Consider the following 21,300-nt stretch of genomic DNA (forward strand, 5'->3'; position numbering starts at 1 on the left):
TTCTGTGTGACCGAAATTACAAGTCAAATACTTAATTAAATAGGACATTGGAGTTAAAGTTTAATTTGTAATATTAGATTGTTGAATTAATATCGGAGATTGATACACTAATGTCGATTTTAATATTAGACTACTTATCAGTGTATTAAAATTTTATATAAACTTGAGTTATTGCAATGCTTAATATCGATTCTACGTCATATGCCAATTGGGATATTTTGAAGAAAATTATTATTAAAATTAAATTTTAAATTATTTTTAGTTGCATAACTTATTTTTTTATAAATTATGATAACTCATTAATATTGATGAAGATGAAATAATGAAGTATTTTCTGACAACTAATTTGCTTTAACATGTTTATCAGCTAAAATTTTTAAGAGAATTTATTCAAAATTTTGATATATTAATTTAAATTACAAAATTCTATAACCATTAATTTATATTTTGAGAATGTAGCAGAGAATTTGTCAGTTTTTTTTTAAAAATAAATATATCTTTATTATTTATAACATTAAATTTTTATGAACTACTTTTTATTTAGCAACTTTAATTACTTTCTTTTGTCTTTTAACATGTAAAAGACAAGAGAAAGTAGTTTTTTGAAAGTGAAATTTATTCATTTCTCAACTATTTTAAGTTTATTTTGTTCACCTTTTTATAAATTTAAATCGACATTTGCGTTTTACATAATTTACTTTCGTAATTTGCACATAAAATTTTGTAGAATAACATTTTGTTTCTTTCGTGCAATTATTTTTCTTTTTTTAATTTTAAATTTCTATAAAAATGCATTCGTGCATCTTAACTATTGTCTAATAAAGTGAAAAATCTAAAAATTATATAAATTAATTTTATATTTAATGGATTTATTATAGTTATTGCATTAAATACTTTTAAATGGACGGAAATTATAAGTATTAAATGCTTAAAAGATATAAAAATTTTAATTATTAATGTTAGAAACACATTATAGTATTAATATTTAAATGCACGTAATTTAAAAATATAAGGGCATTAATTCAACAGAATTAATTATTTGAAATAAATTTTAATAATCATTGTAATTTAAAATGCTTATTTTAAATATTTTAAACTATTATTCTCTTTGTTTTTGTACTCCAGTTCATAATAAATCAGTTCAATAAAATAATAGAAAATACTTTTATATTTTTAATGGCAATAAATTAAATTAATGATAACATTATTGCATTACAATTACTCTGTCAATCATTATAATTTCTAATAATTGCCATTAAAAATTTATTTATTATAATAAAAGAAACGTAATAATAATATTTTTTATTTTTAAAACAAAAATGAGATGTTTTCTATTTATCAAGAAAAAATATTGTTTTTCAGTGGTAAAAATAATAGAAAAATGATTCCATTTGTAAACAAATGGACCGAATCATCTCGTTATTTTCAGTAAAATTATATACTTTAATGCAAAAAAACTCTATTTTCTTACATTTAAAGTATATAATTTAACTGATAAAGCCATTTAAACCATAACTAATGTAATTTTTTTATTTTATATGTGATAAAATAAATAAATTTAATTAATATTCTACTTTATTAAAAAAAGTCCTGTTAATTTTACTGTTTTATACAGTAAAATTATATAATTCAATTCGTATCAAATTAAACTTTCACTACAAGATTTATTAATAGAAAATAAACGAATTAATCTCATTAATTTCTTATTAATCTGTAGGAATCAATTGGCGATAAATCAAGATTTAGGAATTCTTGCGTGATGAGAGAGACAGAGAAAATTAAGTAAATATTCCTCATCGGGTTCTGTAAATTAAATAAACACACATGGGGACTTAGAAAAACAAACCTATAGAAAATTATACTAAATGTTAATTGAAACGGATCGATATTTATAATCTGGTTTATTTCACAAAATGAAAAGTAAATAGCAACATTGTTAACAAATTTCAAATGCTACAACTTATATATTTAAATATATAATCCATATGTTTTCTAATGTGGAACTAGGACACTGATCTTGACACTAAAATTGATGTAACGCCATTTTCTTTGCACTAAAATGGGACCCGACAGCTATTTTATGTCTCGTTCTTCTCCCAACTCTACCACACAAGAAGACAAATAATTCAAGAAAAAATTAATAGTATAATATTATTTTTTTTAAAAAGTATATTAAAGATTTTCAAAATAAAAAAATTATATATATATAGGATAAAGTTATTTATCGATTGCAATAAATCTTTAATCGTGCCAATTTCTNACTCTACCACACAAGAAGACAAATAATTCAAGAAAAAATTAATAGTATAATATTATTTTTTTTAAAAAGTATATTAAAGATTTTCAAAATAAAAAAATTATATATATATAGGATAAAGTTATTTATCGATTGCAATAAATCTTTAATCGTGCCAATTTCTTTTATGTAACGATAAGAAAATTGAAGGTCAAACAAATTGAACTTCATCCTTGATTTATTGACGTAGCTTAATAATTCACGCGGAATATAAATTTATAATAAAAAAGCGAGGTGTTTACGTTCTAAATAATAAAATAATCTGTATAAAAATTTACTTAAATTATACATTTTTTTATAAATTGCCCAAATAAATTGCATCTTTTTATTTATATTCCAGCGCTTCCTGGATTAAATTTTTAATGAAATTAATAGCAATATTGATTTACATACGTGTTTTAATTAATTTAAAATTGTTTTTACGTGTTAATCTTATAAATTAGATAAAATTTTTAAATTTTAATAGCAGATTTCCAGTCATTAATTTCTAAGGATGTTAAAAGATATCATAAAAAATTAAAACCGATTTCAGTGAGGTAAATAAGAAAAATTGTATTGTTTTCTCGATTCCAATACAAAAATTGATTTTCGAAAAATAAAAAAAAATTGTAAAAAAAGACATTATGAAAGTTATTCTATTTCCCGAAAGTAACATCATACCCAGCGCCCGTCGTGCCCTCTAGTGGGTAATAAGCGAATTATTGTATCAGTTCTTTCGGGTCTTGCAAGTGGTTTGGTCGTCTCAAATGAGTGTCGATTGAAGCAAAAACATGGACAGTCGATCAAATTCCACCCTGAAAGAATATTTAGAGATTAGACTTGGCCCACAACATTTACCCTCCTCCGTGGTTGTACCAATTACAGTTGTTTATGTTTTAATATTTATCAGTGGAGTGATCGGTAATGCTGTTGTATGTTTAGTGATTGCAAGAAATTCGCAATTTCAAACACCCACAAACTATTACTTATTCTCATTGGCCATTTCTGACTTACTAATTCTAATATTTGGTAAGTAGTTTAATTGATTTTTTCACATTTAAAATGAATTATTAAATATGCTTGAGGAGTTTGGAGTATTGTTATTAAGAAGTTTAAAGTATCAAAATTAAATATACATCAATTGAAATAGTTTAATAATAATAATAATAGTAATAGTAAGTAATAAATTTATTGTATAGTAGATTGAGAAAAAAATTTGTTTATTAATTAGCAATTATTCTAAAATTATAAGTCTCTTCAAGGGCACTTAAAACTTAAAATTTTTAAACCGGTTGCCAAAAGTCACGTGCTAATATGTATCGTTTTTTTATTATCTTTTTATTTTACGTGTGAAGTTATTATCCAATCAGGAAACGCATCTCACTCGAGAACGAACGTGCACGCGAAATAGATATTTTGTCGATTTCAATTTCGAATGAAATCGACAATTTTCGAAAAACACGTGTTCGGAAGACATTTTTTTTTCTGTAATTGATGAAGAGTATATTTAGAGATAATGACGATATTTTTCAAAATAAAAAAAGAAGTCAATACTTAGTGTCATTTGGAACATATTTTTAACTTTGGCTAAAGAAGTTGAAAATCATTAAATGTGATCATGATAAAAATATATATATATATTTTTACTAATAAATTTAAACCAAATTCAAGAAGTGAATTTTAAAGAGTATTTTATTTTTATTTAAATTAAAAAAAAAAAATCTTCGTTACATCCTCTGATACCAGGAAAATAATAATTTTTTTAGTAAAGTATGAAGTAGATAGTGCCAAACATATTTCGTCATCTTGTTTCTGGTCAAAATACTCATAGATAAGTGTAAGAAATTTCATCAAGCTTTCTATAACATTAAAGTTTCTGGCCCGGAAACAAGTCGAAGAAAATTGTCAATCTGTAAAGCATTTTCGTCTTAAATAAAGGAAGACAATCGTAAACAAGACTTTAATAAATTAAATTCAGTGCGAAGATCAAGAAATACTTAATATAATTCGAAAGATTCGTGACTGTAACGTTGACAAATAATAATAATACAGAAAAGAAAAATCTATATCGACGTATCTGAAAATAAATTGATTTCCACGTGGAATGTATTGGTTGCGATTATCTTACATTCTGTTTCGAATATATATATATTTTATTAATCTAAAAATATGTAGTTAAAGGTTAATACCCTCGTTTAAAGGATGTTTAACTAACCATTTCACGTTTTCAAATTTAATTGTTGTTGTAATTATGCTAATTACGCTTTGGTTTGTCATTATTGTGGAAGTAATTGATCTCTTGTTTCCTCTTACCATTTAATGGAATTTTTTTCCCTGTTTAAATGTGTCGAAATGATCGATTTTACTGCTTTATTTTCGCTTTTCATAGTAAATTGCTAAATTATACTTTATCTACTTTGGATACTTTTCAAATTTTTAATTAAGATAATTTAATCCTATTATAAAATTAAATTAAATTAAAAATTGTTAGTTAAATAATAGAATTGAATTAGTAATAAGCTAAAAGCAAATAGCTTCAAAAAAAGAAAACGTTGCAGAATATTTTTAAAAAATTAATATTGAAAACTTCATGATTTTATAATTTATAATTCATATTTCCATAAAATATTTTCAAATTCAAACAATAAAAATTGATTTTAAACTTATAAAAATTGTATTTTGTGCGACTTTGGCATAAATTACATTTCTAATATTCAGTATTTCATTTTAAATTCTTCATCAACGTCAAAAATTCTTTTGATTCAATCACTTAACATATATATATGTATTTAAATATTTAATTTTCTAACAAACTTACTTACAATGATATATTTAAGTCTATTATATTTTGGAGTTATTTAATTAATTAATTTATTTTCATATTAAATAATTTAGTACGCTTCTATTTCTAATCTTAAACTATAATCACTATCATTCAAAGATCCTTAATGCTTAAAATCAATATTTTTACTAAATTATAATTAATGTTTATATTAAAAAAATATATAAATATGAACTCTATCGTTAGATACAATGTATCATAAATAAATAAAAATGTGATGTCAAAATAAGTTATCGTTTTTATCAAAATCGAACCCATTTATCTTCCTATGCATTCACTTTCAGTCGAGCACGAAATTATGCAAACAAATTATAATGAAATTTATATTAATTATAAATGTATTTTTGCTCTTTCAGAGATGAATTATTTTACAATTTTTCAAATTTTATGATAATTTATTAAAGAGATCCTAAGTGGCGCGGTAAGAATTGAATGTCCTTTGTTCCTGAATGCGAGATCAACATGATAAACGGCGTAACAGAAGATACCATTTTGGAATTCATAACATGTTCCTTACAAAGGAATAAATCACATTTTTTTACATTGAGTACGAGTGAAAATTTTTATCTGTAACGCCCATATGATAAAAAAAATGTACATATTTTACAATTTATCCATATCTGTCTTTGTTTTTTGTACTAAGAAAACATTTTCTAGAGAAGAAAACAAGGTATAGAAGTCGAGTCTATTTATTTTCTGCATGTATCTCTTCTTCAGTTAGTTAGGTGCTACATAGAGCGTATGAATCACGAATTGTCAGCATTTTTTTGGTACATTTGACACAAAAGTGACAGTCGGTGACATAAGAGGGACGAAACTGTTTCAAATAATAATCATTTCTGAAAAATACCATCTTTTTCATGCTATTTTAACCTCTTCTATTTTAATAATCGATATATTATACTTTTAAATAACATTAACTGTTGATACACTTGTAGTTTTTATGAAGATTTAAATAGTATTTACTAAAGAAAATTTAGATTTGAACTCGAGTTTCTCGGATTTTATGAAATGTAAATTTTGTCCTTAATAGTTGTAAATAATGAATATTTCAGATATTAAGACTCTATTCAATTATTCACGTAACAGTAATTTATTGTTACGGACGAAAATAGCACATGCTAATGAGAAAAATCTATATCTTCTATTATTAGAATGTTTGTTATTAAAAATACTTTAAGTGGACCTAATTTCCATTTTTAGTAATTCTATTTAATCTAAAAAGAAGAAAATTTAATATATTTTTTACAAATAAATAACGCTAACTTAGAAATGTAGCTTTTTGTTTTTCCTCTATTTTTTTGCGTGCTGTTGTATAAATAACCGGTGACACCCGAAAAATCTGTTGTTTAAATCTTAAAGTTGATATATTTTTAGAACGTGAATCAAGTTTCAATTAGAGAAAGATATAGATGCGTGTAGTGCACAAGCCATTGTATTTTAAATTCTATACGAATCTCGCTGACACACCTGCCAATATATTCTGTACTATCTTTACGAGGATTATCAGTAGATATTGAATGAAGAAAATGATCAATACTCTTCCAATAATGATATCTAAAACTTTAATTTATATTTATCTTAGTACGCAATTTAAAAATTTCGATAGTAATAGGTGAATGGACGAATTCTTGAAAAATAATATACGCTTAAGGCAATAAATTATTAACAAATGTTTTTATGTTTACTGGAATTTTATCGATAAAATAACGAAATAGTTTTTCTAGTTTATATTATAAACATTGGAATATTTCAATAAAATATATTTTATTATTTTTCTTTCTGCATAAACTAAGTCTTTTATAAAACATTACGGTTTATAAGAATAAAAGTATAAAACTTCTCAATAATGTTGAAGTAAGTTTACATTTTGAAACTTTGTAAGAGAGACCATAAAGTCGAAATTGGGTTTTAAATTTCTCAAGGCATCCAAACACGGTTTTAACTCCCCCCTGCAAGAAGATTACAGGGAAGTTAACTTTCTTGTTTACATCCTGATCGAAAAAATCTTATCCTGTTTATCTCCCTTTGGTGAAATTTTATGGAATTGGTGCATTTTACATGAATATATAAAAATCTAATTATTCTCGTAAATAAAAGAATTACTGGAACGTGACAACGTCGACTGTTAGGTTACGACGAAGTCTATAATTGTTGCTACGCTATAAAGGGCGTAACATGTTTAATATCATTTGTTATTGGAATTCAGATCAACATGTAAATATATTAAATACACCTAACATAAATTAGGATGTTTAAACACGAGAAATATTGAATCTACATTAAATTTTCTATTGAATTAGACGACGAGACTATATTCTTTTATTCGTCTTCTATTACGATCAATATCATATAAATTTTATTATCGAAGAAATGTCTTATTTATCGAGTTCTTTTGGTATATATTATTGATGTTTATGTTTATCGATATTTATCATTATTTACTTACCAGAAAATATATTTTAAAGTAGTATAAATGCATTAGTAGTTTGTAGAAACTGTATAAGTATATGGCAGATTCGTTACACAAAATCTTATTTACTTAAAGTCAGTATCTAAAAAGGAAGACAAATACCAATTTCCTGATAAATATATATTTATTTATTCAAATATAATTAAAGAAAATGAATTTGATAAACTTCAACTCGTTAATATCAAGCAAGAAGAAATTTTGAAAATGTTTTATATGCTTCGTTAATTTTCATTTACTTATAACTTTTTTTAAAATAGAGAAAATTAATCTCTTTTGTTTATACGAAAGAAATTAATTTGCGGTTTCATTTAATTTAATATTTTAATTTACTGAGCGTTACTTTTGATTTTTAGCGACATTTATCATAGAAGATTGCGTTAGGCGATTATGTAAAATAGGAAATAAAAGTAATGGTTATACGAAATAAGTCGAACATTTGTTTGATTTTTAAAAAATAGAAAGAGGATTAAAGAATCTACATATTTTAAAACAGTATTAACATATAAAACAATATTTTTCTAACAGAATTTATGCGACAAAACAATAGACTGAAACGATTTTTATGCCATGTTAAAAGTAAAAAAAAATACTCTTTATTTAATTATTTTACTTTAAATCAGTCAAACAAACATAAAAAAGTACATCAAAAATGTTTGTAAACTATGATTAAAAAAAGCTCAGAATTACAAATGATTTTCAGATAAAAATTCGATGTTGTGTAGATTAATCTTGAAGAGACCTTGAACCATAAAAACTCAGATTAGATTAATAAAGTAGACATATAAAACATATCCTTATTTGTAAGAGACATCATAGATATGTGACAAATAAGGATAAACAACAACAGAAAATAACAGGAAAGGATGGCATATAAATTATATAGATATAAATGCTTTTGTAAATAGTTAAGAACTGGTTAATGTGCCTAAACTACAATGAAAATATTTGCAACGTGAAGGTCATATACAGCAAATATTTACTCGTGGATAAAATATTTATAAAATAGGATTTTATGTTCGAGTTAGTTACAGATTTTTATTTAATTTCTGGATGAGATTAAAGAGATGTTTATTTGGTTAAGACAAATAGATTTTTGAAATGTATCGTAAGCGATTAACGAAAATATGGAATTATTAGATAATGACTTTCAGAATTTAATAATTTCCTTTACATTCTGCATAAGATCTACCTTCATTTAAGTATTTTTGCAGCATTTTAATCGTAATTGGTAAGGAATTTTGCTGGAAAGCATTTGTCGCAGCTGGTTCATATAATCGAATGGATAAGAATTCGATGTAAATTTAATTTCCAATAAAAGTAAAGAGTTTTATGTCAAAAAATTTAAGCATTTTATAGAAAATTATTAAAATAGAACGTTGATTCCAATGATTTCATTTCTTTTTTTTTATTTTAAAAGATTTAAACAAATTTATTATTCAATATCCCTTATTCTCCTTCGAAATTTAATTAAATGGTATCAATTATTTAATTAAATTTAAATGTATTTAAAGCTATAAAAAACTGATAAAATTTAAAAAAAATTCAGGAATTAACAATTAATTTTTTGATCCGATTAGTATTTAGATTTATTTTAAAATTGTTAATCTTCATTCAAGTCAACAAATTATTGTTAATTAGATCTTAAATAATGTAATTTCGATAAAGAAAATTTTAATACAATTTTACGATTTTTAATTAAAAATAAATTTCATTATCACTATTTAACAATTACAATAAAATTCGTTAATTTTAAACAATAAATCTTTAAGTAAGCAAATATTGACTGTTTTATTATTAAATGTAATAATAATTAAACTAAAAAAAATTATAGTTTAACTTCGATTTCTAGAAAAGAATATTAAAATATTAATTAATTTATTTATTTACTTTTCAAGTGTGTTTATTTTAAAGTCATTCATTGATTATTTTCTAAATAGAAAGTAATTAGCTTCGCAACTTTTTGAATTCTGAGAATTTCTAAATGGCAAAGAAAAACACTTTTAAAGTGGATTCAAAATCGATTCTATTTTCTTCCACTTCATCAGATTTTCTTAATTCTGCTTTTCCACAATTCCTTTTTTCACTTTGGCATTTACATGGAATTAATCTTTTCATCTTATTATCATTCGGACTGAAGAACTTAACAACCTTCGCATATCATAACTCATTATTATTGTCTATCATACGGCGGCAATTAAGCTTATAGCAATCGAGACTTTTCTGTTTTGGTGTCAAAAGAGTTTATTTTATGAATGAAAGGTCAAGAAACTCTATGGGGCTACGTGTACCATTGGATCAATTCGACTCTTCTCTTCGATCAATATGGGCTAAAGTTAATTCGATAACTATTCAATTATTTATAGTTATGACATAAATAACCTTATATCTAATTTTTATTCGCCTGTACTTAATAAAATATTTAAAAATGGTTAACACTTCTATGATTATTCATTTATATATCGTTAACGTTAGTTAAGTGAGTTATAATTTCGCTACGATAATCTTCATATAAAATACACTTTAAATTAGCAAAATATTAAGAAAACAGCTGTAAAATCATCACTATAAGTTTATAGCTAATTAGTATTTTAAATACATAAACATATAAAGAATGAATACAAGTGTAAGCCAATACTGTACAATTCATAACTTCATACTGAGCGTAATATGTTGAAGTAATTTTAGATAATAGTAAAAGCCACGATATCGATTATACATTACATTATTAGATACAATACCCTTTACCTATTATGTAGAATTTATTTACCTTAGTAACGGTGTATTATATCTGTTAATATGGAGAAAAAATTGCTGCTAATAGACTAAACTTTGCACTTCACTTAAACACTTTGTACTCTTTAAAAATAGAATTTGAGATATTGCCAATTTAAGAACGAAACCTATTCTTGTACAGTCGTTTTCTTTCATCTTTCATCAGATAAAATATTATTAAGTGAAAGGAATATATTTAGATGTAATATTCTTAAATTGAATATATACTTTTTATCACTTTTCTAAACGAGGTAATCGCTAAATTTCACATTCCAAATTGATTTTTCTGTTATATTTTGAATATATACAAAATTTTCTTTATTAAATTTCAATTATTGTAATTATAAATGATTCTTATTATTTTTTCGAAAAGGAAATTAACTAAATTGTCTCTATTAGAATGATTAAAGTAATGAATGGTTTATGCTTGGTTAGTTTTCGATTATAGTTCAACGATACTTGTTAAATAATAATGTAAAATTATCTTTGAATTGGAAAATTATCATGATTATCTCCGCTTTTCCTAGTTTATATAGCAAAATTGCTTCATAATGATAAATGATAGTTGAAGTTGATAGGTTGTTGAATCAACCATAAACAACAAGGTATTACGCATCATTGAATTTGTGAAGTATGAAAGGAAAACATATTGCATGAAAAATTACTTTTTCTTTCAATTACGGTGTAATAAATACTGTCATTAATCCGATAAAGTTGTCCCGGACGGTTAAAAAGTTATATTTAATTATATAAAAGCCAATTTATTGGCTCGATACGGTGTAGATCATGAACAACAGCCAAAGTGTGATGCTAAATATACAAGAGTGAAAATAATTATTAAGCATTATCATCATTGCTTTCGGTCAAGGGGGATGAAAAGTTGTGTAATTTTCTCTTCTCTATACATTACAATATTAAAATTAACTTATTTAAATCATCTTCACAATGAATAATACATTAGGATAAGCTTAATTAAGATTGCATATAGTCCTCTCAGGAATTACAATATCAGGATTAGAACAAGATGTTGCTGTCATGTAATGAGGACAATTGGAGAAAATTTCATAAATAAGCTTTCTTAATACCTTTAAATTCTTCCTTTCTTAATATATCTCTAGGATTATTGCCGAAAGTGTGTTACTAAATCGATTTAAATACATGTAGTGTACAGTACATTCTGCAAATAAAACTAGGATACGAAACTAGAACAAAGAATAAAGCATAGAGGAATAAATTTATTAAATGAATAGGAAAATGGAAACAGGAAGTGGCAAATAAAATATTCCTGAGTGGACTAGATAAGATACTCGACTGCACATGTCAGACTCATTAAGCTTCGTATCACGTACCAAAGGAAGAAATTGAATATAGTGAAGAGTTAAAAAAGATGCCAAACAACGTTACAGTAAATCCATCAATTTAAGAACATTTCCAGATAGTTTCCATTCTCGTCATCTACTAAAGGAATTTTTTTTTGACTTAATAAATAAAAATACTAGTGATTAACCGTGTATTTTCTTTCTTAAATATTGAATCAAATAAGCGAAATTGGATTTGATTAAATATAACGATATCTCTTTTACGAATTTTTATGAGGATATTGGATGAATTTTCTACACTTTTTCTCAGACAAACGGCTTCGAGCCATGTCGCCTGGATGAAGAGATCAATTCTTGCTAAGTTCTTGCTTCTTCTGATCACATAATGTTGCTATAGACGTTGATGTGTTTAGTTAAATCTATTATTCAATATTCTATTATTCTGTTATTTTTATCAAGAAAAGCAAAGTTTGAACAAAATGAACTAAAAAATATGTTCAGTAAGAAACTATAAAGTACAGGGTATAAGCTATTCTGGAAGTTAGAATTACAACAGAAAAAATAAAAAATTAATCTCTTTTGGCTTCCTTCTGTAAAATAAACAATAAATTATCCATTTATTTTTACCGTCTTCTGAAAAAAGATAAGTCCATTTTTAGGATTTCTTAGTTTCTTACAAGACAATTTTTCCGTGGTTCTGACAAGCGGAACAACTATCAGCTGCAAGTATTTTCTTCGTACTAGTTAATGTAAACTGAATGGAGGTTCCGGGCCATCCCACGTTACTTTCGTTAATGGTTAGTGTAAATACGTAAAGGCGAGTTACTTTCCCTTAGTAGATAATGGTAAGCTGGATGGTTACGAACCTTCATCAGAATTTTTCCGCGTTAGTAAAAATAGAATGATTTGAGTCATCACCGACTCGACTCCCAAGTGTTTTTACCGTGGTTAGTAATAAATAGAATGATTGAGTCGACTGGAGTGTTTATCGCATTTAGAACTAATCCCTGTATTCATAATTAGCTTCCAAAAATACAGAAGCTTGACAAGCTCATAATTTAATTCCTGTTACTTAACTTTTGTACGTAGGAAATTTTAACGTTTTATATTTTCCAATCGATTTTATAGTTAAATGTAATGTTTAAAATGAAGAGAGATCGATCTCTCTTCGTCGTTGTGTCGTCGTCGTCGTCGTCGTAGAATTTCTCACGCGTACAAGAAACAAATTGCTCTTTATGACCTATAGCATGAATCCTTGTTGATCTTGTTGGCATTGATAAAGATCAATGTTGAGACTCACGTAAAAATAACATCATCTTAATTCAGATAATACTTTAGTGTCGTGGTTTACTTTTTGCACTTAATGTCAATACCATTAACTAATATTCCACTTATAATTTAATTCATAAAATTCTGTTATAGTTTCCTAATTTAAAGCGATTTATAGAAACAAACTATTTATGTACCACAAATAAATCAATAATATAAATATTTATAAGATAATTTCAATGTATCGAAATTTTAAAATATGCTTTATTGAAACAATTTCTGTTCGTCTTGCATCATTATCGTCAAAAATGTATCCAAAGTAAACAGAGTTGTTTTCTTCTTATGAAGTTTTTTAAAATCTTATTATGGAGAACTGTTTCGGTTTTTTTTCTATTTTAAGAATCTGTTTAATTTATGATGAAAACAGCTCTATAAATATTCTATTATAATTATAATCTGAATATAAATATTCTTAATTTCAGCGATTTAAAATCTTCGACAAGTCATGCGAATGATTTTCGTGCTTCTGAACAATTTTTCCATCGATTTCTTAGCCCTAGCCTAGCCTTAAGGCTATCGAGTCATTAAATCAAATAAAACTTTTTGTAAAACTCTTATAATTAATAAAGCAAAAATTTTTTTTATCTTCTTAACTTTTTCAATCCAACAAATTGCTTATCAAGACGTTAAACACGATAGCCAATTTCTGTACAAAATATACACAAACAGAAAATTATCGAAAGTAATCCGAGAAGTTTAGTAATAAGAAAAAGTCTTGCTTCGAGAAGATGCGGTTTCATTTGCGGTATTTTAATAAGAATTTCAAGTAAAGTGGATAATTACTTGGGAAAAAAGTATACTTTATATTGTATTCTTCGACCAAGTTTGACAGTTCCATTAATACTTTTATAAAACTATAGATAAGTGGCGTGAAATTAATTCTGATGATTAATATCTTTAGTAAACTACAGTATACTAATGATTATTAACCATTTCAAGAAGCTATAATGTTAATGATGTAATGCTAAATATTACTAATGAGATATTGTGAATATTTATGAATCTGATACTTTTAACGACTGGACTACTAAGTCTCATATGCAGGTAATTTTAATGCTTATTATATTGCCTTTATTACGTTTGAGCAAGATAGCAATTAATAATTTACTATATTATAATTTTAGTAACTTATCAAATTTTTGATCGAATAATTATAATAAAGTTTCAATAAATTTAAAACATGAGCGTGTATTTAGAAACAAATCTATTCAATGTTTGAAAATTTTAAACCTTAATGTCTAAATTTTCATTAATTATTTAAGATATTTTTATTTGTTTGTATAATAGCTATATATGACAAATTTACGGCAATAAAGTATTAAATTATTGCTACGTAAACGTTGAAGTATCTATAAGTAATACATGTTTTTGTAGACTGCTTATAGAAAATGAATAAAATTTATGAGAAACTATAAAATTATTACTTATTTTTATGAAACTGTATTAAAACTTATCATTAAATTGCTTAATATAAAATGAACTTTGGTTTAAGTTGCATATTCAATAAGTCTTAAAAAATAGCTCTTTTTATTGTAGAAAATGCTAATCTTTGGTTGATTCTAAATCGAAAGATTAAACCATTAACACTTCTATGCATTTAACTTTTTTTCAATTGAAATTAAACATAACATGACTATTATAGAAATATTTTATATTGTGAATTTATAACTTCATACAGTCACTGTGTAAGTTTCAGTCTTCTAATGAAATAATTGGTTTTTTTAATCGTTTAATCATGAATTAATTTATGCATCGCTTAACCAAATAATTAAACATTATATCAATGAACCAATTTGATTTTAGTTGATTAGTGTGATTTTTTAATAGAATTTAACAAGAAATAATTGAATAAAACATAGAAATTCTTCATCTTTCGTCCATATACGAGGTACACTTGAGGAACAAACAGTCTTGCGGCGGAATCGACCCTTTATTTTAGGCTCTTATCTCCATCAATATGTAAAACACGTAAGATAAAGTTTCCTTCGACGATGGTTAAATCATAAAAATATGTGTATTAACATTAATAAAATTAGTAAAAATGCCAGGGCAACAATTATAAGTTTAAAAAGTTTTTACAAGATAAGAATTGAAGATAACGAAGGAATTCTTCATCTTTCTGTAAGACAAAGAATTTCTGTTTTTTCTTCAATTATTTTCTTGTAGAAACTTTACAAAATATAATTGTCGTCTTGGCTTTTTTGTTACAATTTTTGCTAATTTTATTAAAAAAATAAATCACCCGAGATTATTATTTTGTAGTTGTGAAAACCAGACTTTTTAATTAATACTACAATATAAAGTGTAGTTTATGTATAACTGTATACGAAGAGACAGCATCACATATACACATCTGTATCATATACATAGAAACTCTTAAATTTCTCAAACTACTGTTAATATCTTGTTTTAGGAGAATCGATTAGTAGATAACATAATAAAATTCAGGGAATATACATGGAAAAGAATAGCCTAGGAAAAATTAGTTCATACTTTTGGTTGTAACAAGAGGAAGGCAGTACAGTAGACAGCACTGTACCATAAAAAAAGAAAAAAGGATTTAAATGACCAGAAACAGTTTGGTAATGCCACTCACTAGATTGAATTCCAGCGATTTTTCTAGCTACACAAATGTTTTTGTCTGTCTGTTGTTAAAGGATATAAGAAAAGACGAGTCGAAATGTTTCTTTCCTGAAAATGAAAAAATTTGGATTTTCTTAAAAAGAAAAAAGTTCTGGAATTTATTATTATCGAAAAATTTTATTTATGAGAAGGTAAAATATAAAAACATTTCTAAGTATCCTTTTTATATGTTTTTGTTACTGCATATTCTTTTCATTTGTATTTCTGTTTGCTAAATTTTTATTCGGTTCATTTGAAAAACTACTGCAGTATGTATAACAGGAGGAACTTAGTACATTTAAAGCATAATACATAATTACGTAAAAAATTTTATTAATATCCAAAAAAATGCTTCTCATTTTAGTAAATAATGCTGCCCAATAAAATCATATAGAATAATAATCTTTTGATTCGTGCTATTTTATCAGCCCTATTATAAAAGTATAAATTTTATTCAATTTCTTTTATGTACTGTACATACATACATACATATATATTTTAATAATATATGTATAATAATATTTTACCTAGTTTATTTTTTAATTTATTCATTATAATCATTTCTAAAATCCGTTGTATAAAGAAAATTTCGTTGTAAACAAATTGTTTAATGTCCTGGCTCTTTAAAAACTCTATGAAGTATGAATTAATTTCATAAATCATAAGATATCGTTAATCTAAAGCTTGTCTATTACAATTTGGAATGATATTTTACTTTCATTGTAGTAAATGAATGAATTAATTCAATATTTTTAGCAGAAATATACTATTAAAATACAGTATTTCGAAATCAGAATAAATCCACCGTCTTTAATGAGGAAAATATTGAAATGTGTAGCGAAAAATAAATAAATGATAAGAGAAATCGATAACAATTGATTCGAAGTAGTTTTAGTAAACTTTCTTTTACATTAATTTCTGTAAAGTTTTGTAGCTTGTTCTTTCGAAGCACGAATAAAACTTTATCAGAGAAGAGATGCAGTTTGTAGCTTTATGAATTGTGGATAAGTCCTTCAGGCAACATCATCCATAAGTAAACAGAAAATTCTCACTTGGTAATATTTACAGATTAACTGCTCTAAAAAATTTGATGCGGTATTCGATCATAAAATAAGTTGAAGTATGAGTTGATCTAAACTTATTCCAAGCGTTAAATTGAAGTGCGTGATACTCAGAAAACTAGACAAATTTCTCGAGTATCAGCTGTTTTATATTATTTTTATTTCATTTTATATGTATTTAGCTTATATATATTATACGATATGTCTGTGTATTGTACAAATTTAAAAGTTATATATTAAATAATGTATCATATTATGATTTGTAGTATATATTATATAATACGTAATACACCGTATCCTCTTATGTGTAATTTATATCCATACATAAGAATTTTATAATATTAAGTTGTTTAGTTATCAAACTGATTCATCAAATTATATCCTAATTAATGTAATCTTATCCATTAAAAATTAATTATAGTTAGTTTCTCGAGAAATACCAGATCCATTCTGATAGAACTCGAACTTGGATTCTTCGGTAATTATTAGTTTTATGATTATTATATTAACATTAGACTTTTAAATAATTCGATACACATTTGAAGGGTTCAGTGGAAAAATACAAGCGAAAAATAGTATACTTTAAATATATTAGTGATTAAAATTTAATATTGATTGAAAAATCATACTTTATCAAATTAAATAAATAAATAGATATATTTACTTGCATATTACTGACATTTATTGTCCTTTTAGTTTAAATTAATACTTTTTGGATTTTTAACTAATAAAACTGTTTTACCACTTATACCATTTTCCCTCTCACACCTTTATTTATTATATGATAAACTATAGTTTGAAAATTAATTTTTCTCCGAAAAATATTATAATAAAGACCTAACATCATTTTATTTTTCCGGTTGTTATACTGTATATAACAGAAAGAAAGTATGGCAATCGGTAAAAAATGACCTTCCCAGATTTTTACATGTTTTGGACTCAGATGACCCTGAAACGTCGAGAAGTAAAAGATAAACAAAAAATTTGGGATTTCTTTCTGTATGTATGATGTGTCTGGGGGCACAATTTTATTCCTCTTCAAGCTTAATAACTCTTGTGTCTTTTGTCGAAAATTTATGAAATTTTGTGGGGGAGTTTGTGTATTAGGTGCATTAATGCTATTAAATTTTGGTGGTTAAAGTTCAAGGAAATGCGGAGATAGAGAGCGATCGCATGTACTGTACCTCGAGTGGAATCAGACTTAATAAAGATTTTCTGATTATTAGCATTTGCAATTTTTTATAAAACTCATCTCCACCCTCAAAATTAACTTTCCCACTTTATAATAATAATTAATATAAAAGTGTTTTAAAATAAAATCGCTTAACAGATGGTACCATACACAAAAAGTTTGGCCGGGAAAAGTAAAGCAACTCGTTGCTGGATTTAAAAAAAAGTTACACAATCTTATAAACTTGTTATATTAATTAGTTTAATATAAAACTGATTAATATTAGTTTTATATTAAACTAATTTAATATAACTTAAATTCTATGAACTTTTACATATATTTATATAATTATTTGATTGTGGTTTTAAGTTTTGAATGGATAAGTTATACTATAAAAAGTTTTTAATAAAAATAACGCGTGAAAACATTCTTTCGGGTTATTTAATATTCTTGGCAAATGTTTGACCAAAAATCTATTTACCATCCTTCAGTACTTTGCAATTTAATAAGTTTTTTAATTTGCTTGCTCGTAAAGATTTGCCGAGATCTTTTATTACTACAAATTTCTGTTTTGGCATCTGATGGGAAGCGTTCACCAGCTACTATTTTTGTTTGTAAATGTATTTTTGATGAGTACCATTAAGCGACCAGTGATGAAATTGACGATGATAACTACATTACCAAATGTTTCTTTTCATATTTCCTAAGTTAAATGATTCTTTTTAAAAATTAAACACAATGTAAAGCTGCTACTAAAATCGAAACTAAAAAATTTATTTCTAGTTTGCAGTTCCACATTTGTATAAGGAAAAGATAGCTGATGCGCCATGCAACAGCTGTCTGTAAACTTATGAAGTGAAAATAAAGAAAATAATCAGATATTTTTTTCAGAAATGTACTGATTAAAATTAAGTTTGAAGCATACAATGTGTTAAATGAAAAATTTAATTTACAACGAGCAATTATTTATTGTGACATCGTCACAATGCCGGGCTGAAATTTGAAAAAAATTGTAGACCTATAAATTACCACTGTCGTCCGTTATACTCGTCTTTCCTTAATCACGAGAACGAAATTAGATAGATGAAATCTGAGACTAGACATGGAAACCTTAGAGGCAGAAAGCCCCCGATTGACTATATGAACTTTCAATTTGCAACAGAAGTCACGTTATTTCAATTCAAAAGTTTCCCCCTGAAAGCAGTTAATGTTTTATCGGCACGACTCTATTGTTAAAGGAAAAGTATGATGTACAGAGGCAAGACACTATTGATTTGAGATGTAAAGCATATATTTTAAATGAAATAAATTAAAAATATGATTAAAAATTGCAGCCCGGCGTTGTGACGATCTCACAATAAATAATCGCTCTTTAACAATATTTTAAATTAATTTAATTTAAAATATATGCTCTCCACCTAAAATTAGTAGCCTCTTGCCCCTGTACACCATACTTTTCCTGTTAAATAGAATCGTGTCGATATAACTCCTTTCAGGGGAAAATTTTTGAATTGAAATAACATGACTTCCGGCTTGCACCGGAAGTTCCCATATAGTTAATCGGGAGTTCCTACCCATAAGCTTTCCATATCTGGTCTTGAGTTTCATCTATCTAACTCCGTTCTTGAGATTAAGGAAGGACGAGGAGACAATAGACAGATAGATAGACTTATAGATGGACGACAATGGGAATTTATAAGTCTAAGAAGACAATACAGGCTCGAAAGAAAATCAAATATGAAACTCATCAAAAGAAAATTTAATTAAAACCCAAAAAGTAGAAAGTTTCCCGACTATCCTAGATAAACCTAGAAAAGAATTCTGAAAGATGAACTCTGGTTCGCTACAGATGGACAATCTAATGTGTCAGAGAAAAGGAAATTATAATTATTTAGTGTGCTAATAAAATACATTTTTATATCTCAATTTGTGCTCTTAAATCGTTTCTCAAAAACTGTATTGAAAAAAATTTTAAAGCTAAAACTTTCAGGTTATGATTATTATTACATTATTTATTATCCAACAAATAAAAACCATTCAAAAATATAATTGAGAAAATAAATATATTAAATTTAATGAAAATTTTAACATTTATAAAAATTTCAAATATAATTAACTTCATTATCATAAGAATAAATAACGCTTATATATGTTTCTGTAAAAGCAAATCTACTTTTATTGGTTTCATACTTAACTGCAGGATTACTGAAATTCGGACATAAATCTTATCTTTTCTAAAATAACCACTGACAGATATCCAAAGCAAAGCCGATTTTAAAAATTCCTTACATTTTACTTTACAGCTATAATCATTTATGATGTATAAGATTTATAAGAAGTAACAGAGTAATACTATTCATAAAGCATTTTTGATAAAACCATTCAAAATAGATATCATGAGTCGTTATCTATAAAAATATATGTATAAAAAATCAGATCTAATTTACATAATGTATCTTGCTTCAGTAATCGATAGACATATGAAAGCATTTGCAATAATGTGGAATCTTTACTTGATGTTTGATAACATTTTCGATTTGAATTTCATGAAAAAATTATTATTCATAATAAAATTTATTTTTCGATTTCTTTTTTTGAATTTTCATAAATTTGAATGAATGTTTTATTTAATTTTTAAATAGATTTTTTGCATAGAAAACTGTAGGAAAATACTGTTGTTACGCAAGTTATTGACAAGTTTCGACTGTTAAGTCGATGAATAAAAATGTTTTCAGCGTGTTTCATTGTATAGTTTACAAAAATATTTTCTTAGAAGTAGGTATCTGATCTATGTAAATAGACGTCACATTGGTGGAATTAATACTGTATTAATTGAAGCAAATATTAACAAAAGAAAGATGTTAACAAAGAGGAAAACATTTCATTATATTCCGAGAATTATATCCAATTGAAATAAAAACACGAGACAAGTAAATATACAATAGATTTATTCGCATTAAAAATAGAATAAAATAAAACAAATTGAGAAATTCTATAAGAACAATAAAACTGAAACACAATTTATAAAACAAATATATAAGAACATCAAAAAAGAAATATATACAGCTTATGGAATTGACACACCATAAACAAAAACGGTAACTACAGAGTTGTAGAAAATATATTTATTGGTGATGTTTTTTGGAAAATAAAACAACGAAAAAAGATGTTTCAGATTTAAAGTTAAAAAGGAAAATATAATATTAAATAGATGCAAAAATTGATAATTATATGAGACGAGCAAAAATTATTGTGAAATCGTCATAATGCCTGGCTGCAATTTTTAATCATGTTTTTAATTTATTTGATTTAAAATATATGCTCTCGATCTCAAATTAAAAGTGTTTTTCCCCTCTATATCACACTTTTTCTGATAACAACAGAGTTATGCCGGTCATCTATGTAACTCCATTCTGGGAAAATTTTTGAATTGAAA

General features: G+C 25.3%; 1 protein-coding gene across 1 annotated transcript in view; it reads left to right on the forward strand.

Moving 5' to 3' along the window:
- Window positions 1-2,993: 2,993 nt before the first annotated feature.
- The window catches only part of LOC111634173 (neuropeptides capa receptor-like), a 64,758-nt gene continuing 46,451 nt past the window's right edge, over window positions 2,994-21,300 (forward strand). Inside the window, exon 1 of the mRNA XM_023378879.1 lies at window positions 2,994-3,304. Within this exon, the coding sequence (XP_023234647.1) occupies window positions 3,067-3,304 (238 nt within the window). The 5' untranslated portion in view covers window positions 2,994-3,066. The remainder of the gene's footprint in view (window positions 3,305-21,300) is intronic.

Source organism: Centruroides sculpturatus, unplaced genomic scaffold (assembly GCF_000671375.1).
Source record: "Centruroides sculpturatus isolate CEXI.00-Female unplaced genomic scaffold, Cexi_2.0 scaffold741, whole genome shotgun sequence".
NCBI lineage: Eukaryota > Metazoa > Arthropoda > Arachnida > Scorpiones > Buthidae > Centruroides > Centruroides sculpturatus.